This window comes from Pelodiscus sinensis, chromosome 1, assembly GCF_049634645.1.
Source record: "Pelodiscus sinensis isolate JC-2024 chromosome 1, ASM4963464v1, whole genome shotgun sequence".
NCBI classification, from domain to species: domain Eukaryota; kingdom Metazoa; phylum Chordata; order Testudines; family Trionychidae; genus Pelodiscus; species Pelodiscus sinensis.
The window spans coordinates 120,600,046-120,624,669 of record NC_134711.1 but is presented as its reverse complement, the minus strand read 5'-3'; the positions used below and the strand labels follow the sequence as shown (position 1 = coordinate 120,624,669).

At 41.5% G+C, this 24,624-nt stretch overlaps 1 protein-coding gene and 1 long non-coding RNA gene across 7 annotated transcripts in view; one reads left to right on the top strand and one right to left on the bottom strand.

Annotated features, from left to right (window-relative positions):
- PACSIN2 (protein kinase C and casein kinase substrate in neurons 2) overlaps positions 1 to 14,591 on the top strand; it is a 118,791-nt gene extending 104,200 nt beyond the window's left edge. For 3 of the 4 annotated variants that reach the window (XM_075899269.1, XM_075899278.1, XM_006127705.4), the window contains exons 7-11: positions 244 to 364; positions 4,347 to 4,471; positions 5,173 to 5,289; positions 6,414 to 6,610; positions 12,858 to 14,591. In XM_075899269.1, coding sequence (XP_075755384.1) covers positions 244 to 364; positions 4,347 to 4,471; positions 5,173 to 5,289; positions 6,414 to 6,610; positions 12,858 to 12,970 — 673 coding nt within the window. In that variant the 3' untranslated portion in view covers positions 12,971 to 14,591. The remainder of the gene's footprint in view (positions 1 to 243; positions 365 to 4,346; positions 4,472 to 5,172; positions 5,290 to 6,413; positions 6,611 to 12,857) is intronic. The other variant, XM_014575789.3, reaches the window with a different exon arrangement.
- Positions 1 to 24,624, bottom strand: part of LOC102459807 (uncharacterized) — a 52,731-nt gene that overhangs the window by 18,678 nt on the left and 9,429 nt on the right. The window lies entirely within an intron of this gene.

Sequence of the window (24,624 nt, the reverse complement as noted above, 5' to 3'; positions counted from 1 at the left end):
CTGGCTCCGGTCCCAGTTGTGCTGCCACCAGCCCCACCTGGCTCCCAGCTGCCAGCTCTCCTACCACTGGGCTCCCAGTCAGGACTCCCTGGTCCAGGAATATCCCTGATCCTGCTGGACCATGGATGTTACTGGACTAGAAAGTTCCAATTTTGGGAGGTCCAACCTCTATATAATTTTCTATTCTGATTTACTGGATTCTAGTAAATCTATATTAAATAGAAAAACAAATTTATCTTGCAGTTACAAAAATATCTATCGTGAATTAGAGCAGAACATCAAAACAGCAGATGCTATTGAAGATCTGAGGTGGTTTAGAGCTAATCATGGTCCAGGGATGTCAATGAATTGGCCTCAATTTGAGGTAAGAATTTATACCTTTAAAAACTTGCTTTTTTGATACTTGATTTGTCTTTCATTCTTCCCCTTAATTGAACAGTAATTATTTGTCTTGTTTCAAAAAGCTGAATTCCTTGCCTCCCTGTTTGTCTTAATTTTGTTATAGCTTTTGGGTGAGTTAATATTTTGAACCATACTTTGGCTGTTTTTATACAGATAAACAAAAAATTTTTTATGTGCTATGGCTTTCACTTCAACTTGGATCCTGTTGATCAAAAAGCAACTAAGGCTATGTCTAGACTGTAGGCTTCTTTTGGAAGAAGCTTTTCCAGAAGAGATCTTCTGGAAAAACTTCTTTCCAAAGAGAATGTCCATACAGCAAAAGCGCATCAAAAAAGCCATGTACTTTTTTTGAAAGATAGCATCCACATTGATTGGACACTGTCTCGCATTTAAAGTTGTGATTACTATGGACAGAGTAACCACCAGGGCACCTGTGCTTTTTTCTGGAGGCCTTTTCTTTTGGGGGAAAAAAAAACCTTTTCCACCATACACGTATGCCTTTTTCCAAAAGAGCTCTGTTAATATCACTGTCCTTCCCACCCCAAATAATAAAATGGGTGCTAAAAGTATGCTTAATAGGAAGGAGTAGGAGATTTTTAAAAAATTCACCTAATTTGAGCACCGAGTTGATAGAATTAAAATATCACTTTCCTCCATAAGAGAACATTAGACACACCTTGCTTGAGATCACTCCTGGGGAAAATGAGTTTTGGTGGCATTAATGTGCTGTGATTTTTGTTTAAACTTTGTAGACTAACGAAACATGTAGATGGTATCATGAGCTTTTGTGGGCACAGCCCACTTCTTCAGATGACCGGAGTTGTTTATTCATCGACAGTGCCAGGCCTCTTAATAGATAAGATGCAGATACTAATATAATGTAGGTTATTATTTTTCTAATAGAATTTTTTTTCTTTACATGCAACAAGGAGGATGTAAGTAAGATTTTTTTTTTATGGTCAAATGTATTAGAAATGCTGTCATATGTTGTAAGTATGCTTAAGTCCATTCCTTTTTAAGTTATAGTAATTTAAACTTCCAATTTCTATCTATATAAAACTGCTTAAAGAACTTGTCCTCTATTAAAATTAAATGGCGGTCTGCTTGTTAAGACTGATGGAGCATATTAATTGTGTAAAAAAACCAATCATGATACCAGAATGTTGAGCTTTGATTCATTTTAATCCTTATTTGAATTCTTCAACCTTTTGTACAACAGCCTAACTCTGACTTTGTAACACTATTTACCCTAAAAAGTGGGAGGAAGAAGAAACCATAGGGTGCGTTGGAATTTTCCCTAGACCAGTGTTTCTTGAACTTTTTAAGATGGAGGAACACCAAACAATTTTTTTATGAGGAACACCAAGAACTTCTTGTTGAGCACAAACAAACAAACAAAAGAGGACAGGGAAAAGTTATTGAGCAAAAAAAAAAGGGGGGGGGGAGGATTCTGAGGGAAAGTTATGGGGGGGGGGGAACACAGTTTAAGAAACACTGCTGTAGGCTGTCCACTTTGGCCTTTTTATTGCTGCACTGTTGTCATTCAGTTCATGTTTTAAATTAGCATACAATTCAGGGTTGACTTTGCAGCTATCAGTTGTGTTTGAAATCTTCACTGTCATGCCTGCCTGTCTACCTACATGCCTTTAAGTGTGCCAAAATACCAATATATATTTTATTAAACTTAGGGAGCTGCACCACAAGGGCTTAAATTGAAATGCAAAATCGTCATATTTCATGCAATAGGTCACATCTAGAATAGTTGCTTGTTAAACAAGTTGACTTCTCCATAGATCATTCTTAATATGTGCTTATCTATTAAATTTAAATCTTGGAAACTATGTGTACTATCAGTGCCCGGCTGTTTTGTAGCAGTGGATGAGCACTCTGCTACCTATAGAGTCAGTTTTTTGTGATTTCTCCCTTAATTTTAGATTAGTGGCAGCTGGATTAAGTGAACATTGGGGAATTTGGCATTCTTAGGCTACATCTACACTGCCATTTTTTTGAGTCAGAAGATATGCAAATTGCGCTCATTTGCATATCTTCTGCTGATCCTTTTTGCAGAAGAGGTTTTGCCGCTAAAAAGCCCCGTGCAGACAGGGCCATTTGTTGGAATAAGGGATCTTGCACAAAAGGGTTTTTTCCCGACAAATGGCCCCTTCTGCACGGGGCTTTTTAGTGGCAAAACCGCTTCCGTGAAAAGGATCAGCAGAAGATATGCAACTGAGAGCGTGATTTGCATATCTTCTGCTGTAAAAAAAGGCAGTGTAGACATAGCCTGAGAGGCAGGGAGCTAGAATGTAAGACTTCAGTTACGGCAAATTATAAATCAGCATATTGCTTCTGATCTTGACAGTGGTTCACTTGACTCTTAATTTTGTTGCTGATATCCAGGGCAAAGTTTTAATCTTTATGCTATTTGTGCAGAACTGCTATATGTATACATAAGCTATGGATCCTACAATGGCTGTTCCCTTGCAGAACCAAAAGCTTGACCATAAGAGAATTTTGATGCTCTCACTTGAGAGAATTTAAAAGTTTTCTGTTGCCATTTACCTAACCCTTCCTTTGTTTAGATATCAAGTTAAAGGTTTTCCTTTATGGCTTTCACTTGATACATTAACATGTTTTGATAAGTCACAGTGAATTTCCCTCCCTTGATTACAGGGTGGGGAGTAGAAGCTCCCTATGAATGGGGGGACTGATGTTTGGGGAATCAGCTCCATGATGGGGGGGGGAGAGGGGGCATTCCTGCTTTGTGGTCCATTTCAGCCCTTTTGGGACTTGCTTCCTGCACTCTGGCCCACTTCCAGGTTGCCTGGTGGCTGCTCAGGTACCTTTTGGGTTCTGCTCCCTACACCGATCAAAGTCCCCACTATAGCGCCTTGGTCCTCTCTAGGTCCTGATCCTGTGTCCTGCTGTCCCCAACCCCTCCTGCCTCCCCTGGGCTTCATAACTGTTTCTTAGAAGTAGAAACAGACAAGGTGAGGGGTGGTAGAAAACAAAGAGTAGGTCTTCTATAAAACAGTAGGCTAAACATATGTCAAATATAGGGTATTGGAAAAGAAGAATATGTATGCAAGACTATAATAAGTTTCAAAAAAAAACTCTGTTAAGTTCGTGGAGGATGGGTGCATCAGTGGCTACTGGCCAGGATGGACGGAGATGGTATTTCTAGCCTTTGTTTGCCAGAAACTGGGAATGGATGACAGTTAGGAATTTACCTGTTCTGTTCATTCCCTCTGGGGCACCTGGTATTGGCCACTATCAGAAGACTGGATATTAGGGGTAGATGAACCTTTGATCTAACCCAGTATGGCTGTTCTTATGTTAGCAGTTTTATAATGGCCTTTGAACCACTAGTGCTCTGAGGAGCGTTTGCTGGATCCTCTTTGTTTCCAGCTGCACTACAACATTAAGATAGCTAAAATATTTTTAAAATATTTGTCCATTGGCTCTGAATAGGAAGTGAAGTGACCTAAGATTTCTGCTAGGTCATTGGAGAGCCCCCCATACTAACAGTTAAATAGAATCAAGATTTGTATGCCAAATAAAATATGCCAGAAATAACTTATAACTTGTTTGTACAGAACTTATAATTTGTTTGTATATCTGATTATACATTGCACCAGCAATCTCTCTTGGCAGTCATTTAGCCTTAGGTTAAAGGGCAGCTAAATATTGTGTGGCTTTCATAGTCATGGGTATGGTGTAAGAGGCTGGGAGAAGTATGGATGTCTAGCAAAGATGCACAGATCCCTCATCTGGAGGGCAAAGGAAAGAAAAGAACAGATCTAACAATAAACTAGAAATATTTAAAGTATTTTGTTCTCATTGGCATACACAACTGATCAGATACCTTAATATAACTGAATTTCAAAATTACATACTGTGCTGCTAATTATCTTAAACTCTCAGCTGTTTTTGCATTTGTTTTGCAGGAGTGGTCTGCAGACTTGAACCGTACTCTCAGTAGAAGAGAGAAGAAGAAGGCTTCAGATGGAGTGACTCTAACTGGTGTTAATCAGACAGGAGATCAGGCTTCACAGCAAACCAAGCAAAGCAGGTAGAACATTTTTATGTCTGGGAGAAACAAAGGCTAAATGGGAAAGAATGTACATTAGGTGGATATAAGGTCAGAAATTTCACTGCTCACCTATGTAAATGGAATATGGTTCTGTTGTCTCAGAACAGGACTTAGTGCTTTGCAGTATTCTATGGCTAGGGAACAAACAAGAAAGCCCTTAAATTTCAGCTTTTTGAAAGGGTTATATGCCTGCAAGTTCACAAAATACTTTTCCCCCCTCATTTTGGAGTTATTCAGCATATCTTTATCTGCCATTCAACTTGGAATTGGGGGGGAAAAAATCTGCATCAGAAATTAAACTTTCTCCTTTTTGTGAATTTAAGTAAAATGTATTCAGTCAGTTGCAAATGACAACATTAGACATGTCTGCTTTGATGGTTCATTATTGTAATAGTCATTGAAGGACCTGCTGAGCTTTCTGATAAGTCTGGAGATTTTTAAATCCTTCACATTTTTCACTGCTAAAGAAAAAGGTGCTATCCCTAAGTGTATAATATTTGTGTAGTACTTTTGGGGGGCCCTATGCTTTCCTAAGGCACCCAAGCAATGTGCTTGACTGGTGGCTACTGCCTGGAGAAGGGTAATTCTAAATAGTTCATTCTTATTGTGACACTAATTACATATACATTTGACTCCATGAGCAGATAGGGTCACCTTAATGCTTTTTCTCTCCCAAATAGCAATCTTAGTGTCCCGAGTAATACAGTGCAGTCATTACAATCAAGTTACAATCCCTTTGAAGACGAAGATGATACGGGGAGTACTGTCAGTGAAAAGGAGGACAATAAAATCAAAAAGTCGGTGAAAGAATGTTTTTTTAAATTGTTTTCACACTTGCTCTTTCTCTATCCAAGGTTTCCAATTTCGGGTTTCTACAAAGGCACCATATTGTGTAATGCATGACAGTCCTTATGGTTATATAAGCAGCATTGTAAACCTAACTTTTCTTTTTCTAACAGATTGTATATGTGGACTTAATTTCATCTGGTTTTAAACTATACTGAGGTTATTGGCAGTTGGAAACAAAACTTGCCAGTTGCTTCTTGTTCTCATTTAACTGTTCTAAAATGTGTGAAACTGCTGCTGGAGCTTTGCTGCTGTGTGTGTGCTCACCAGAAAGTCCACTTAATATTTTCTTTCCTCTTAATACCTTCTCAATTCCTGTTTCATTGAAGCAATCCTGGTGTGTCATATTATTGCATGAATGTTGTGTGTACATTCAATAGTTTCTATTTCTTTAACTATAAACAAACTACTTGCTCTAAAAGTATTGCTCTAGAGCAGTGTTTCCCAATTGGTGCTCCGTGGAACCCCAGGGTTCCGCAAAGCAAAAGTAAGGGTTCCGCGAGAACGTGGCATTGCCCTGCCCCCTCTTAAAGAGACAGTATTTTGCAGGTTTTTATGCTCAACCAATTCTGGCGGGGCTTTTTTTTCCTTTTTTTTTTGCTTGCCAAATTTTACTCTGGGAACCCTAGGGGTTCCTTGAAATTATTTTAAGCTGAAAAGGATTCCGTGGCCAAATAAAATCAGGAAACACTGCTCTAGAGTCTAGAACGTTTCTCAACAGGTGGGTTGTGACCCATAGGAAGTCACAAAAAGCAATCAGATTACTATCTAAAGCAAAGAAAATCTTCCTTTCCCACTACCTCTGCAAGGTCAAGTGTTCTATCAATCTCTCAACATACAAATAAGATACTTATCAGTATACTTTTTATTCTTTTACAGTAAATGTAAGCAGGTTACAAAAATTTTGACTTTAGGTATTACCCAGCCTAAACATGTTAAGAAACACTACCATAGAAATACGAAACATTGCCTCTAATGTATAAACCATTAAGTTTATACTTAACTATAGGAGGCTGGTATTATTGTATTGATGTATGTAATCTCAGAGTAAAGGAAAAATTTAAATTGTTTTTAGTGTTAGCAGCTCTGAGAAAAATCAAAGCTACCCTACAGAGTGGTCCGATGAAGAGACTAGCAATCCATTTTCTTCCACTGATGCAAATGGAGAAACTAACCCATTCGATGAAGATGCCTCCTCTGCCATGGAGGTGAGAGTACGAGCACTATATGACTATGAGGGTCAAGAGCATGATGAACTCAGCTTCAAGGCTGGTAAGTTAACTTCATTCATTTAAAATATTTGTCAGAAGGGGAAACATGAGAAAATTCCTGAAGAATATGGCCTTTTCTCCTCTTTAGGGTTAAAACAAAAACTTGAATTTTTACAAAAAAAAAAAAAAGATGCACATTACAGTAGTTTGCCTGCAAATAATCCATCCTCCTGGCTACAAAAATCTCTTCATCCTGGGAAGTGTTATGTATGACCTGCCAAGGACTCCCCAGAGCAGTTAATCCTGCTAACCCCTGGGAGGACCCAGATACAGCCCTCCACTCAAGGACTGACAAACAGTTAGTTGTTCTTTGCAAACAGTTTTTGTTTGTTAAACTACACTGTAATTGTTTACTTTAAAAGGGCAAGAGAAAACAGTGCCGTAAATAGTAAAGAACAGTTATACTGTAGTTAGAGATCATAAAGTTAAAGCAGCTTAATAGTAATGTGCTTGTGTGATTGCTACAGTGTTGTAATGTTGGCACACTCTGACCCCTTTCACGTATTCATGGGACTCCCAGTGAAAACATACACTATTTAGTGCACATGCATGGAAATGTGAAACACTAAGTATAATACAACAAAATAGAGTGACGTCCTAAGCTAGATATAGTTACTATGCAGGATACATAGGGACCTTTCATACACATCCATAGAACTCTAGTATAATGTAGGGATGTAAACATGTAAATGGATAACCCATGAGCCTGGGCTCATGAGTTAACCTTCACGGTTGTGCGCATGCCCTGCGCCATGGGGTGGGGCAGGGGAGAGGCAGGAGCTGGTACATGTGGGAAGCCAGCTTTTACGCCACGTCTATAGCCAAATTTTCTGATCATCCCATTACATTGTGTCCTCCTATTATTATACATTGCTATTGCTGTGATTTTATTATCCTTTCATATGTCTTTCACATATTTCCAGTGGCATCCCAATCACATCTTGATGGTTTTTGGTGAATTTAGGTAATCAGGATTTCATAAAATCCTAGGGCTCGGAGAGACCTCAGGAGGTCATCAAGTCCAGCACCCTGTGCAAAGGGATAACTAAATTATCCTAGCCAGGACTCTGTCAAGCCAGGACTCAAAAGCCTCTTGGGATGGAGATTCCACAACCTCCCTAGGTAACCCATTCCAGTACCTCACCACTCTCCTAGTGAAATAGTTTTTCCTCATATCCAACCTAGATCTCCCCCACTGTAACTTGAGACCATTGCTCCTTGTTCTGTCATCTATCACTACTGAGAACAGCCTCTCTCCATCCTCTTTGGAAACTCCCTTCAGGAAGCTGAAGACTACTATCAAATCCCCCCTCACTCTTCTCTTCTGCAGACTAAACAAGCCCAAATCCCCTAGCCTCTCCTTGTAGGTCATGTGCTCCAGCCCACTAATCATTTTGATTGCCCTCTGCTGGACCCTCTCCAGTGCGTCCACATCCTTTCTATAGTAGGGGGCCCAGAACTGGACACAATACTCTAGATATGGCTTCACCAATGCCAAATAGAGGAATAATCACTTCTCTAGAGTTGTTGGAAATGTTCCTTCTAATGCACCCTAATATGCCGTTAGTCTTCTTGGCTTGAATGGCACACTGTTGACTCATATCCAGCTTCTCATCCACTGTAACTCCCAGGTTCTTTTCTTCTGAACTGCTGCTTAGCCAGTCAGTCCCCAGCCTTTAATAGTGCTTAGAATTCTTCAGTCCCAAGTGCAGGACTCTGCACTTGTCCTTGTTGAACCACATCAGATTTCTTTTGGCCCAATCCTTCAGTTTGTCTAGGAGGTCACTCTGGACCCTATCCTTACCCTACAACATATCTACCTCTCTCCCTAGCTTAGTGTCATCCACAAATTTGCTGAGGATGCAATCCATCCCCTCATCCAGGGGATGAATAAAGATGTTAAAACCAGCCCTAGAACTGATCCTTGTGGCACTCTACTTGAAACTGATCACTAGCCAGACATTGAGCTGTTAATCACTACCCATTGAGCCCAACAATCTAGCCATCTTTCCAGCCACCTTGCAGTCAGTCCACTTATCCAATCCATACTTCCTTAACTTGCTGGCAAGAATATTGAGAGACTGTATCAAAAGCTTTGCTAAAGTCAAGGTATATCACATCCACCTCCTTCCCCTTATCCACAGAGCCCAGTTACCTCACTGTTGAAGGTAATCAGTTGGTCAGGCATGATTTGCCCTTGGTGAATCCATGTTGACTATTCCTGATCACTTCCCCTCTTCCAAGTGCTTCAAAAGGGATGCTTTGAGGATCCCCTCCATGATTTTACTGGGAACTGAGGTGAGGCTGATGGATCTCTAGTTCCCTGGATTGTCCTCCTTCCGTTTTAAAAGATGGTCACTACATTTGTCTTTCTCCAATCATCTGGGACCTCTCCCGATCTCCACGAGTTGTCAAAGATAATGGCCAAAGACCCTGCAAGGACATCTGCCAACTCCCTCAGTACCCTCGAATGCATTAAATCCGGACCCATCGATTTGTTTGTCTAGCTTTTCTAAATAATTTTTAACTAAGAACTTTGTCACTAAGCATCCTCACCTGTAGAAGCCATATGTAATAGAACATTTATGAGCGTCCTAATTGGTTGTAATCTGCTTCCTTGTCTCTAAACTTTGTTCTATAACTTTTATAAACCCCATTGTAATTGTTATGGCTCTAGACCAGTGGTTTTCAAATGTTTTTGCCGGTGGTCTACCCCACTCAACACACACCTTTTCAGGGGCCAGCAACCAACCACCCACGATAACAAAATGGGTGCAAGAGGGCATGGGGGATGAGGTCTGGCCAGGAGATAGGGTGCAGAAGCAGGGATGGCGGTGCAGGGCCTGGGTATGAGGGGAAATGGGGGATGCTCACCTGGCTCTGTGCCTTCCATCGGCTGTGATTCTGGCCAATGGAGCAACAGGGAAAGCCTCCATGTGAGCGGTTTCCTATGCTACTGTGTCCACCCTCCTTCCCCCACATCCTCTAGTTGAGGAGAGGGGAGCGGCAGCACACACAGTTGCTTCCTGCCTCTGCCAGCCAGATCTGGCCTGTGAGGCTTATCTTCTCTCCCCTCCCACAGTGGGAAGCTGGCACTAGTGCTCCAACCTCATGGTGGGGGGAGTGGGGGCTGGAGTTGCAAGTGCAGACTCTTCACGGGGAGGGGGAGTGCCAAGCCCACAGCCCACCTGCAAGACGGTCACAGACTACACTGAGGACCACTGTTCTAGGCTTAGTATCTTTTAAATTTTGAAATTGCAATTCTGAATTCTATTAAGTGAAGCAGTACTGCTAGGTGTGATCCACTGTATTACTGTTTTCATTTTGGAGTCCATTGTTTCATTATTGCTACTTGGTTAATCATAATTCCTATGTCTGGATCTCTTACTACTACAATAAGGTAGTTGATCAGGCAGTTATTTTTAATCCTTCCTATAATGCACACTGCCATAATCCAGTTCTAACTACGTTACCACTTATGGTACCTATTCCTTTCTCTGACTTCAAAATTCAATTTGAGGGCTGTAGTAACTCTTTCCCATATCTTTGCATTAAAAGTCCTTTCCCTTGATCATCAAATAAGATGTCATATTTGTGGGCATCATCAGTGATAAAGCATTTACTCCTATAATTCTGTGCTGTAAATTCTGTAACACTAGCAAGTCCCATTATTACCTTAATTGCTGTTTTCCTAGCTTCTGGAATTGTAAACACTCGTTTGTCTGTGATTGGCAAAGGTTCTTCTGTTTGGATGGGATTTAGACTATTTTATTGTAAGGCTTTTGCCTAAATTCGTACCACCATAGTAGAATCCCGTAGCTACAAATACCCAGAAGAGCCAAGATTAATAGAGCCACATCTTCCACCATTGAGCTTTCACTTCTGAAAGATAAATGAGGCCCTTTTCAAAACAATTGTTTTACTTTAACAGTTTAAAAATAAGTAACTCTTAGCTTTTTTGTTGTTTGCAACATTTATATTAACAGTAACTTCTTATTTTTTCCTATAGTAAATCAGTTATGCTCCATTACATGCTGCAGTTTATATCAATATCTCTATTGTGTCAGCACCTATGATACAATATTCTTCCACCCCTCTGTGCATAAGACCAAACCTAATACTCATTTGTTTTTGGCCTATGTTGATTGATAGTGGCACACTTATTGGCATCAAGAGTTGTCCCTCTGACATTTAATATGCAAAATTCTTATGAGGTGAATGGCAGTAGATTAACATCAGCATCAATATTTAAAATTTTATAAAATTGAACTTAAATCAATATAATGTAACACTCCTGCTCTAATATTGGGATTATCAAAAATAATGGGAACTAATGGCTGCCTGTTTTGGTCTAAAAATACTGGTGTCATGATCATTTTGGGGGTGGCATCTTCATCCTCCGATGCTTCCAAACCACAGAGGTTTGTGTGTTTGGGGGCATTGGAGGTTTGTCTGTGAGGGGTGCTATTCAGTTGTTGTGATGAGGGTGAGGTGAATCTGTGGTAAGTGCTGGGCATAAGGGTTTGTGTGTGGGAAGGGGTGATCCCTAAATGGACGGGAGGCAGTGTGGTGTAGTGCACAATCCAGGTCCACCTCCAAGGAGAAAGGAAGCACTAGTAGTGTAGGGCCAGGTGGGCAAGTGTGCATTTGGCAGCTACCAATTCGTGAACAGTGCCTTCTGGCTGGGCTAGGCAGAATGGGGCTGCTCCTGTCACACTATGCTTCATTGTCCCCATGGTGCCAGGCCCAGAAAAGGTTAATCTGACCCTGGTTTACATAAATAAAATAACAATTGTGGTAGTTTCTCCGTACTAGATGGTTAATTCCAAATGCTTGAGGCTTGGGCATTGAATGGCTACCCTAAAGAACTTTTTATAGATTTTGTGCAGCAGTATTAGAATGAGTGAGACTTGTATTACACTGAGCATTTGAAACATAAAAGTTTCTTGAGGAACAGCTTTATAGGACACACGAGTCAAACTAGTATGTGCCTCTTCTCTAGCTCGGATATGGCTAATCTCGTAAAAGCCTGTCATCAAGGGATTAATCTCTCCAAAATCAATTTGAGTAAATGTATGTAAATATTCTTAAATAGGATTTCCTTGCATACACATCTGCACTACAACAAAATTGACCAGGCAAAATCGAATTAGTGGCTACTGCTCATGAAAGCAAAAGTACAGAAATTGACTTTGCAGCCCTTGAAGTCAATGAAACAGGACTGGTGGTGTGGATTCTGTTTAGAAAATTGATTTTATGCATCTGAGTTTGACCTAAATTCTCAATGTAGACCTTGACTATGACATTGGGGTGGGAGCTAATAAGTGACATAGGATATTTGAAAAGAGGCAATCACACATCTTGAGCAGCTAAAAACAAGTTTATTGGGGGCAGTCTAATACTTTATACAACAAGAATAGATAATATTCATTTATGGCTTGCAATTCAATCTCAAACCAAAATCTGACTTGCCTTTCTGATGTCACAGCCATGTATCAACTTCCAGTTGCATATCTGGGGCCAGAAGCTAAATACCAATGTCCATTATGTTTAAAGGGAAAGGTAAAAAATTAAATGAAGGGCGAAATATGGAATCATAGAATACTAGAACTGGAAGGGACCCCGAGAGGTAATCTAGTCCAGTCCCCTTGCCTCATGATAGGACCAAGCACCATCCTTGATAGAGCCTATCTAACCAACTCTTAAATATCTCCAGCGGGGTAGCCATGTTAGTCTGTAACTTTAATTAAAAAAAAAAAAAACCTTAAATGAGTGGTTATGTAGCACCGTAGAGGCAAACAAAAAATATAGCTAGTATTATGAGCTTTTTGTGGGTAAAAAGTCCTTTTTTACTTGGTAGAAGTATTTATGGTTCCCAAAATTAGCCTTGACCACCCACGTTCTCTAGAAAGGTAGGAAGTTAATATTCATTTATGTAATTCTTACCGTGTTATTTTCATTTTGATATAACCAAGTATTATTGCCTTTTTGAAATGTTAGCATTATAATTCTTCACTTTTATAAAATTCCTTTCTAAGTATCTTAAAGTGCTTATTGGATGCCTTCATATCATATGTGACTGTCTATAAAAAGGGTTATATTTCAAGATCAAAGAAATGGTTAAGAGCATCTAAGAAGAATTGGTGGTAGAGGTTGGTAAAGAAGAAGGGTAGTTATCGAGGATAGAGTTTATACTAAATTTTCTGTTACTGGCAAAGTTTTGTCAGATGTGAAATTTTATTTTGCAGGGGATGAGCTAACTAAAACAGAGGATGAAGATGAGCAAGGTTGGTGCAAAGGACGTCTGGACAATGGACAAGTTGGCTTGTATCCAGCAAACTATGTAGAAGCAATCCAGTGACAAAGGATTGTGATTTGGAAGTACTATAACTTTGTAAGCCAGTATAGAACATGTTGCTCACAATAAGGAGAACTGAATGATTTACAGAATGTATATATTAATGCAAAAGGAATGATGGACTGATATTGACTTTATGATGTGTTGGAGACAAAAACTAGAACTTGCAATTTGAAAACAAATTTCCATTGTGTACAAACTGCAAAACAAAAGGATCAGATTGAAAAATATAGTACAACAAGGAAATTACTCTTTAGCTTCTTTCCTATCTAATCTGTGTTAATATAATTTTTGCATTTTCTGTTCTGGTGCCCTATCCACTCTGGGTATATGGCTATCTTGATTTTTCATTTAATCAGTTATTTTAAGTGACCTTCAGTAATTTTCAACTTGGACTTTTAAGACTGTTGATTTTCTGTTCGTTCTTAGCAATGTCTGACAGATGCAGTATTTTTTTATTTAAATCCTACCTAGGTAAGCACCTTTTTTATGCTTTGATTTATCAATTAATACTTAAATTATGACTGAATGATTCACCTGTCAAGTGAATGAGAACTTTCCATGCTGTAATGTTAATCTTTCCATGCTGTCATCATGGATTAAAGTTGTAAAACTAGTATTGTATTTAATGTCTGTTACGGAAAATTGTTTTGTAGCAGCTATATCTGCATATATTATGGTTGGATTTCTATTGCGAATGCTATTTATGCATTTTGACATTTAAATGTGAGTTTCCCAAATACACCTTAAATTGCACTCTAAAAGAAAAACAGAATATTTAAAACTATTTCAGTCATACTCTTGCTGAGAAATTTAACCTTCTGTATTAATGATATCAGTTATTTGAAAGATTAAATATGTATGAAGACTAATTTTTCAAGCAAAGGAGACTGAAAAATAGAGGCTCTTTATGTTGTGTATATGTGTATATATAATTTGATATTCAGAATTTAAAGTGTCCACTGTTAATTTTGTGAGCCTTCTGTTGATTAGATTTCGCTTAAAATCTTAAATTATATGGATATTTAAATCTGCATTATTTCCTATTGTGCAGTGTCATAGAGCCAAATATTCTGTGATTCAGACTCTCAGAAATCTAGTAAATACAACAGTATATGCTAAAACTGTATTGGTTGGTAAATTGTGGATTCAAATATAAACTAGCTTTAGTAGTCCCTGTGTGGACTATTGTAGCAGAACACTGTAAAGTCTTCTACATTTTGTTTGCAGCTACAACTCGGTCATATGTAATAGTGTCAAATAGTATATATTTGTGACATTTAAAGGCTGGGTTATACTTGTTGCAGGTTTTTGACTTTAAATCTTATCAGGTGAGTCAAAACGCTATGTTAGAAAGCTACATTGTAATCAAATTAAGAAATCTATTTTCATGTAATTGAAACACAATAGGTGTTCCTTAGCTATACAATTTGCTTTTTGAAATCATAGATATCTATTTAGTCAGTAGTTTTGAGTCGAAATGTACAAGTTTAGGAAGTGTATGTCTGCCATAAGAATTTACCATCCACAAGATAAAGACTTAGCAAAAACTGTCAAGAATTTGAGGTCTTGGTCTTTGTATTCTAAAATATTTTAGTAAAATAAAATCTGTTAATCTCTTAAATGAACCTCTGACTTATTAGTGGAAAAATTCTATGCATTTCTCTGCAACTTGAGATGGGTAACCAAAATTGATTTGAGTCTACAAAATTCATAAACTCACTCTTGATATGAACAGAAGCTGTCTCTTGGGTAAAGAAGGAAGCATGGCACCAAATTTAGATGGCATTTCCAAAAGCTTGTAATGAAACACATTTGTAGAATGGGAGAGGGTTAATTATTGTTTCAATGTAACTACATCTGTCTACAAGACAGGTGATGTCTAAGTCTGTATCAAGGTATGTGCTTGTTAAATAAAGTTAGTTCAACACATCAGGATTCAGACAGTACATTCCACAAGATCTTTCTGCCTTGCTCTGAAAATGTTTCACTCTGCTTAAAGACGCTGTCAGAAAAATGAATGTGCTGGAAGAAAAATGACAAACTTCCTTGCTATAGAACCGTCCTATGGTGGTGATTGCTTGCCTGGCAATTATGTTGGTATTGGTAACAGACTTAAAAAGCAAGTCCTGTTTTTCAACTACTTTGGACTCTTCTTTGTTATGTTACAACCAGGCAATACTGCTGAGTGGGGAAATTCAGTCTCAGATTAACTAAAATGGAAATGTCTTTCGTTTTATTTTTGCTTTTTAGTAGACCTTTGTCAGCCTGGTGCAAGAACTGTCAACTGTGCACATCTGTTTCAGAACATAGAAAAATATTAAGAATCAAGACTAAGATGTATTAGTAGAGCAATATTGGGAAATTTTATGTGACTGCTTATCATGAGGGATCTACACAGGATGGTTTACTTCCACAGCACAAAAATCCACAATCTCTAAAATGGAGATAGAATTCTCAATTATTTTTCAGTTTTTTCTTTATACTACCTTCTTACAAAATACTAATCAATGTCAGAAATATTTTGTCCTGAGGTGTGTTGTATCTTCAGGGTTTTGCAACTATGGCTAATCTGAACACTTAGAAATATTTGGTTTACTACATTTTTTACATTTAAAACCACATTTAAAATTTGAAACAGATTTTATGTGCATAAAGAGATGAGTCCAAATAACAAGTATTTACAGCAGTGAGTAGGACACAAGAGACCCTCCATCTCAGTGGAACACAAGATTGTCATAACCAAGACAATCTCCTGGGATAGAGTGGTTTTCCTAACTCCGCTTGCAGGGCATACCAACTGAATAACATCAGTGCTTTATTTGAATGAAGAGGAATCTCACAGCTCTCAATCAATGTCGTGTGCACTTTACATGCTCTTGCTTTACATACATGTCTTTTTAATAATAGCAGTAGGGTTTTTCCTAGGTGGAAGGAAACCAGCTGAGTGTGGCAACCCTGCAGGTGAGCAACAGTAAACAAATGTCTCATGGGCTGTCCATAGAATCCCAATGGGCTGCAGGTTGCCCACCACTGATTTGCATAATTTAACATGGACTCCAGCAGAAGCAATCCTACAAAATGCCATCAAGGGGTTTCCTTTAAGGATGTGAAATTTTGATTAATCAGCTAATTGAGTAGTCAATGGAATTTCCATCAATTAGTCGATAAGGGGGCTCCCTATCTTGCTATGCCTCTCCCTTTGAAAGGTACAGGAGTTGCCCACAGCTCTTCTATATTTCAAAGGGAGGGATGCAGGAGGAACTCGCACCAGTGGGGACTGAAGCAGTCCCTGCTGGTGTGGGTTCACCTCTGTGCCTCTTCCTTTGAAATGTAGAAGAGCTGCAGGCAGCTCTTGTACATTCCAAAGGGAGAGGAGCAGCAGTGGGACTGTTTCAGTCCCCGCTTGCGCCGTTTCCCCACTGCCCTCTGCTTCCTCTGTCCCCTGCGAAGACGGTGCTGGAGGGAACTGGCTGATACAGGCAGCAAAGGTGGGGAAACATAAGCATTTGCTTATCGGGTAGTTAACTACTCGCTTACATCCCTAGTTTCCTTGTGGTTTCATGTTCATCATGCTCTTGCTTGGGGGGGCCCAGTCTTATGGGGCCTTAGAGAAAGGCCGGAAGGACTTGGGCCTCAGGATTAGGGCTCTCCCTTACCTGGAGGTCCTGTCAGTTTGCTGGATCAGAACAAAAGCCTCGAGTCATTTTAATCTCAGGTTATTTAAACCAACTGTTCTGTCTTTCTCTGCTGATCTCTAGACAATCCAATTTGAACAACTGAAGAAACTGAATAGGTTATCAGCCAGACAATGCCCACCTCCCCTGGTGAAACGTCAAAGGACTGATAAAGGAAGTACACTAGCATATACCCCCTTCAAAAGAAGTTATTTACAGTTATATACACCAACAGTTGTATATTCAGTAAAGCAAAAGTATTAAATTTAATATAGTAAGATTTAATTAATTAAGGTTTGTCCAGGACATTGCAGGAAATTGCCATGTCATAACCACAATGATCTGTCATGGGCTGGCAACCTATGGCATGCATGGTATAAGTGATTTTCAGTGGCACTCATAGTGGGTGCTCAACCCCACCCCTCCTCTCCTGTGCAGCTGCTGGAGTCCTCCTGCTACCCTGGCAGCAGATTAGGCTGCTGTGGGAAGAGGCAATGCTGTGACTCATGGCAAAGTGATGATGAATCTATGCTAGTACCCCAAGATATGTAGGAATGCTCTAAATTGCTTTTTGCATACTCGGCGAGACGCACCAACCCTGCATTGCCTCTACCACGTTCCACTGGGGTTTCACCAAGCCTCTTTCTACTACATAACTGAGGTACCTGGCCATGAATTTGACCATGCCCTTGGGAGGGTTGGTGGCAAGGCTGGCCTAAGGGCGTCTGACACTGCTTCTACTTTTCATAGGTGAGTCTCCCAGTCAGGACTATGGATGATTATATCCACAAAATAGGGAGTGGCATGCCTGGTGTGGGGTTGTAGTAATTCATGCATTCGTCATTAAAACTGTTACTGGGACCCTGTGGAGTCCAAAAAGGACAGATGGTCAAGCCCAGCTTGGTCATTGGGCCTTGCCTAGCTTATCAAGTAGTTCATTGATGTGTAGGCATAATCTGGTGGTGAGGGTCAGGGCTTTCTCTCCTTGCCTCCTCCCCGCCCCCCCCAGCAAGGTGGCACTAATTCTAATCTTGCAAGAGGGGCACAAGGCTGGAGCATCAGCACTGGATCCTTGCTGGAGGGCAGCTGGAGGGGCTAAGCTGGAGCTCCAAAAGAGCCATATTTGGCTCACCAGCCATAGGTTGCCAACCTATGATCCAACACCATATCGCAGGGGTGGGCAATAATTTTTGGTGCAGGGCCACTCCAAGAATCTGGAAAGTGGTCAAGGGCCACACTTCTGTGGAGAAGGTGCGAAGTCTAAGATGGAGGTTGGGTGCAGAAGAGTGCCCAGGGTAAGGAACTGGGGTGTAGGAGATGGTGTGTGGTCTGAGAGGATGTTTGGGAGAAGAAGGGAATTATGACCTGGGCCAAGAAATTGGGGTGCAGGGTGTTTGGGTGCAGGAGAGGATTCTGGCCTGGAGCGAGGGGGTACAGGGCCTGGGAGGGAGTTGTAACCAGGGGTAGGGGGTGCAGAGGGTTTGGATGGTGACCTGGGGGAGGGATTTGGGGTGTCAGGCAGGCTATGGCCGGGTAGCATTTACCTAAGCCTACAGCACCCCCAAGGCAAGCTGGGCTCTCTGACTGCTGCAGCCTCAGATGACTTAAAACTGCAAACTGCTGTGTCTATATGGCTCTCAGCTCCTAGAGGGGAAGAGACTTGCACTGCTCCCATCCCCTAGGCCAGGGGTGGCCAACCCATTAGAGACAAAGAGCCAAAATAGCAGTGGATAGAGTGCAAAGAGCCATGTATTATATATTTATTTTTATCTATTGATCAATCGAGAGTACACAAAATGTAGTGATAAAAATAACATTACAGGGCATTTTGGACAAAAACTAATAAAAAAGACTAATTGCTTCAGCCTGGCAAACAATAGCCATTGAATTTTCTTTAAAGAAACAGTATAAACCAGGTACATGCTGAGTCTTTTTTTACCCCGGAATTTAAATGACATTTGTGTTGACTGCCTTATTCTGCATCCATGAAGACTTTGAGTTTAAGGTGCTTCAGGTCCCCCACCCCTTGCTCTAACCCAATCTCCCTTCCACTTCTCTAGAGCTGGGCACTCCCCCCTCACTTCTAACCCAGTGGTCTCCAACCTTTTTACACCCACGATCACTTTTTAAATGTCAGGGCAAGCTAAGATCTACCCCATCCCTTTCTCATGACCCTTCCCTTCCTTGAGGCCCGGCTTTCTGTTCCCCTCCTCTCCATCATTTGCTGTCCCCAGCCCTTACTCACTTTCACTGTGTTGAAACAGGAGGTGTGGGCTCTGGGGTGAGAATGAGGGATTTGGATGTGGGAAGAAGTAAGAGGTACAAGCTCTGGAGCTATGTCTACACTACTGGGTTTTTTTGTCAGAAGATATGCAAATTGCACTCATTTGCATATCTTCTGCAGATCCTTTGTGCAGAAGAGGTTTTGCTGATAAAAAGCCCCGTGTAAAGGGGGCCATTTGTCAGTTAAAAAAAAAAAAAACCCTCTTTTGCAAGATCCCATATTCCTCAAAAATGAGGTTTACAGGATCTTGCAAAAAAGGGTTTTTTTTTTCTTTTCTGAGAAATGGCCCTGTCTATACAAGGATTCTTATTGACAAAACCTCTTCCGCAAAAAGGATTGGCAGAAGATATGCAAATCATGCTCTTATTTGCATATCTTCTGCTGAAAAAACCCAGCAGTCTGGACATAGCCTGGGAGAGAATTTGGGTGCAGGAGGAAGTAAAGGGGATGCTGGCTCAGGGAGGTGGCTCTAGGCTAGAGTGTTGGGGTTAGGTGGAGGGTTGGGGTGCTGAGCAAGCCACAGGCTTGTGGATGTGAAGGTGCAGGAGTTTGGGTTGGCGATCTGAGAGGCTCAGGATGGGGTTCCAGTGTATGATAGAAAAATACCGGCAGCCTGGACATAGCCTGGGAGAGATCTGGGAGATCAGGTATGGGATCTGGGATATGTGTGTGCAGGAGTGTTATGAATCTGTGGCTAGCTGCCTGCCTGCGCGTGGGGTGTGTGTGTGTGGGGGGGGGGGGGCTGTGTAGGAGTCCCAGGACTGCGCACCAGCTCCAACTTCTCAGGAAGCACACGCTTTTCCTTTGCTCCTCACGACAGTCACGTGCTTCCTGAGAAGTTGGAGCTCGTATGCAGTCCTGGGACTCCTACTCCTCTCCCCTTCCCCTCCCCACACAGGCAGGCAGAAGGGGGGAAAGTCCCCAGCGGCACAACAGACCCGGCATTTCAGGAAGTGCACTGTCTGTTTAGGGGAGGGGAAGAGCAGCCCGCGCACTTCCTGAGATGCCGGCTCTGGCTTGTAGCTGCAGGACTCCCCACCATGATGCAGAAAGCTGGCATGCTACCTCCATTTTTGTTGGTGGTAGCATCAGTGCAGACTGCTTCTTGGGGGTGGAACACCTCATGATCAACTACTTATGCCCCCGCAATCAACTAGTTGATTGTGATTGATAGGTTGGTAACCACAGCTCTAATCCAAACCCCCACCTCTCCCCCAGAGCCAGGCACCCCCCCTGCCCGTGCCCTACCCTAAGCCCCCTCCCCTCCTCCCCCAGAGCCAGGCACCCACCAGACCCAATTCCCCTCACCTTCCCTTCCCCAGAGCCAGGCACCCGCCCCACCCCCAACCCAATTGCCCGTGCAGCTGTGTGCCTGAGGGTCCCAGTAGGGTGGTCTGGTGGCTTGACTAACTTATTGCATAGAATATTTGGCAGACGTTTCTTCTCGTTCAAACTTTTTTTCATTGGCAGACCTAACAGCAGTCAATGTACAGTCATGTCAAAATATCATGGATTTGCTGAATATATCTTAAATAATCATAACTGGTGACCAATCTAAGCATCACAGATTCTGCTTCTGATCTAAGAGATGGCAATGAAACAGTTAATGTATTAGAGTCACTGGAAATGGACTTTTTAAACTTCTTTTGGCCTAGAGAATAGATACTCTGGTTCTGGAATGTAAATAAGCATCTATAACTTAGTTGCTATAGTAAATTGGGTCCTTAATGTGTTGACATCTGTCTGTTCACCCACTAGTGTTGTGTATACTTGCTCTTGCTATGAGCTAAAGTTCCTTTGGGATTGATTCATCCTTAGTGCGATAAGAAGCTCCACAGGACTCAAACAACCTGGATTCTCCTGAGCAAACAAGCTTGTTGTTTTCCCCTTGGTGTGGTTATGAGTTGCTACTTATCCTGGCACTCATGTGCTGCTTGACATGTTTTTGCTGTTGCTTCAGTCTTCCTACTGTTTTCTCAAAGTCAAATAGACAAATTCAGTGCTGTTATGCTTAGCAACCAAGCCCACTACCTACCATGAGTTTCAGAGGGGTAGCTGAGTTAGTCTGTAACAGGAAAAACTTAAAAAACAACAAATAGTCTGGTAGCACTTTAAGGACTAACAAAACATGTAGATGGTGGTATGAGCTTTCATCGGCACAGCCCACTTTGAGCAGTGGTTCTCATACTTCATTGCACCATGACTCCCTTCTGACAACAAAAATGACTACATAACCTGAGGGAGGGGGGCAGTGCCTGAGCATCACCCTCCTGAGCTGAAGCCCTTGGGCTTTGGCGTTAGCCTCAGGAGTGGGGCATAGCTTTGGCTTCAGCCTCTGGCCTCAGCATATCTAACATGGTCTTGGCAACCCACAATTTAAGTACTGCTGAGGCAACAAGTGAAGCAAGTAAAGCCTTCTGAGTATTAAATACAAAGGTGGTGGTGGTGGTGGCAAACAGTGAGTGGTAAATACTGCTTTCTGTGGGCTTTCACAAAGTGTGGGGTGGGTTTATAGATTCCCATTTTGCACAGACTGGATGCTGTCTCGTGATATTTTTGCCTTCTGTAAATTTTAATCTGGTTTTCTCCAATGAGCTCCTAGAGAGCAGATGTCCCCATTGCCATAGGTATTGACTGGCAATTTCATGGGCAGCTCAGCAGAGACCAAAAGTTGAACGAATATAGAGGAATTCATTATAGAGCAAGCGTGTAGTTTTTCTATGCCAAGGGTTTGGTAGATAATTGGGGAAGCTTTCACTGTTGTTTTTAGTGGTGTGCTTCTTATGTGAAGAGGATTTCCTTTTAAAAAACTGACAATGCATTACAAAATTCATTCAATTTAGAAGAAAAATAAACACATGCTGAGGAAGATGACATATTTGTATAGCCTCTACCAGTGACAAAAGCAAGAATAGGCCAAGAGGTAATCTTCAGTAAAGAAGCAGAGGAAGAGTTCCCAAAGATTGTTGGTGTTTTTAAAATGGTATTAGTTGTTTTTCTCTCATTAGCACTAAATTAAAACATTGCTGCCATGTTATACACATAGCAATGTCGCCTATTTGGAATGAATGCTGCCAACTAAAATACTTTATTTTTATTGAAAAATGAACAATTATAACAGCTTAGTTTAACAGATCTAAACATTTTGTTACAAATCAATTTTTTCACTATTTAAGTTGCCTGGCTGCCTCTTGGATTTCATTCTGCTTGGATGATGAAATCACATTAATCTACTAAATTGTTGTCATTTTCAGATTTTCAGGTACAATATTGCAGTTTTTGCAAACTCAGAAGAAAATATTTAAATCCTTCTCTCCCATATAAGCCCCAAAAAACAACCTTCCTTTACAAATATTAACATGAAACATCACAAACTATTTTTTTGAGAAAGAGGAGGTTACTCACCTTGCTATAACTGATGTTCTTCAAGATGAGTGTCCCTGGGGGTGCTCTACAGTAGGTGCAGGTGCATCCCAGCACAGATTCTTGATAGTGCATTGGGGGCCACGCATATGGTGCACAGGTCCCTCCCACCCCCGGCACCATCGTGCATGTGTGGCCACCCTCCCCTCAGTTCCTCCTCTATCCGGAACCCGGTGTAGCAGAAAATCGCTGCTTTTTTTTTTTCTGAAATAGAGGGGAGGGTGGGAGGGTAGTGGAGCACCAATGAGGATGCTCATCTAGAAGAATGTCAGTTACAGCAAGGTGAGTAACCCCCTCTTCTTTGAGAGATGTCCCTGGGGGTGCTCCACAGTCAGTGACTGCAAAGCAATTAGTGTTATGAAGGTAGGGACTTTGGATCAGGCAGGTAACCTGTCTGCAATACAGCTTTTGCTACTCTTGTGCAGTAAAGAGGGCTGGAGGAAAGTGCATAGTGCTTAGCAAAAGTTTGTTCTGATATCCATGTAGCATCAGCACATAAATCATTGATGGGAACCTTCCTCAGGTAAGATCCAAGGTGACGACTGCTCTTGTAGAGTGTGTCTGGAAAAAGGTAGGTGGTGATAGATGATTGAGCGAGTAGCGCATGGTGATGCAGTCAGAGATCCAATGAGATAGTCTTTGGGATGATAGGTGGCTTCCCTTGTTGCATTCTGCAATGGAGAAAGAGTCGTGGAAATGATCTAAAGGATTTTGTTCTGTGGACGTAGAAGTTGAGTGCCCTGTGGACATCAAGGTTATGCATCTGCCTCGAAGGTGTTGGTATGAGGCTTTGGGAAGAAGACAGGTAAGTGTATCATTTGGTTGAGGTGAAAGAGGGAGTGCACCTTTGGTAAGAACTTGGGGTGCATCTGTTAAGAGACTTTGTCCTTAAAAAAGATGGTGAACGGTGGGTCCACCATTAGGGCGGCCATCTCACCTACTCTACGTGCTGATGTTATTGCAACTAGGAATGCCGTTTTTAGCGTTAAGTGGAAAAGAGATATGTGGCTATGGGTTCAAATGGGGGTTTCATGAGCATTTTAAGTACCAGATGTAAATCCCATGATTCCCAAGGAGCGTTAATGTCATGATAAAGGGCCTGTAGGCCTTTTTAGGAAGCGCTTGGTTACAAGATGTGCAAAAACTGTTGTGTCATCAACTGCCATATGGAAGGTGGTTGTTACTGCAAGATGAACTCCAACTGAGTTCAGGGAAAGTTGTGATTGCTTAAGGTACAGTAAGTAATTGAGGATTGTAGGCAGGAGGCACCCTCCGATGATATGTTTGTGGGAGGCAGCCCAATGTACAAAGCAAGACCACTTGTTAATATGTCTTCCTCATTGCAGAGGCCTTGCTGTGTAAGAGTACTTTACGCACCTGTTGTTAATATTGCAGTTCTACCTCCATGAACCATGGAGGTACCATGCTTTGAGATGAAGAGTAGGAAATTAAGGGTGAGGAATCTCGGTTCCTGGTTGCAATAGTATGCTTGGCCGATGCAGGAACATTCTGTTCAGGAGGGGAAACCAGGGTTGTCGGAGCCAGCAAGGTACTATTAGGATAACTCTCGCTTTGTCCCTCCATATCTTGATGAACACTCTATTGAGGAGGAGAAAGGGGGGAATGTGTAGAGCAAGGGCATGTTCCATTTGAGGGTGACAGCATCTCCCAGTGTTTCCCCATGCCTGTCCTAGAGCAGTAAAGTGGGCATTTCTTGTTCACTTTGGCGGTGAATGGATCTACGTGGGGTGGTTTCCAGTGCATGATTATGTCCATCAGGACTGACCTGTTGATTTCCCACTCATGGTCTTGGGGTAGGGCCCTGATGAGGGTGTCCACTGTTGTGTTTAGAGCACTGGGGAGGTGGCAAGTGCTTATGCATATGACATGAGTGAGGCACCAGTTCCAGAGTTCTATGGCTTCCTTCCAAAGAGCCTGGGATCATGCCCCTCCTCGTTTGTTTATATAAAACATACAGGCCGTATTGTCCATATATATTCTGACATGGGTTCCACTGATGTGAGGAAGAAAGTACTGGCATGCAAGCCAGACAGCCCTGAGTTCGAAGACATTGATGTGCAGTGTTCTTTCTGTTGGAGTCCATAGGCCCAGGGTTGTGAGTTCTTTCACGTGCGCTCCCCAGCCGATGAGAGAGGCATCTGTGGCAATAACTACTGTGGGTTCTGGGGTTTGAAAGGGTATGCCCCTGCATAGATTGTACAGTTTTGTCCACCATAGTAATGATCTCTTTACTATTTCGGGGACTGACAGTG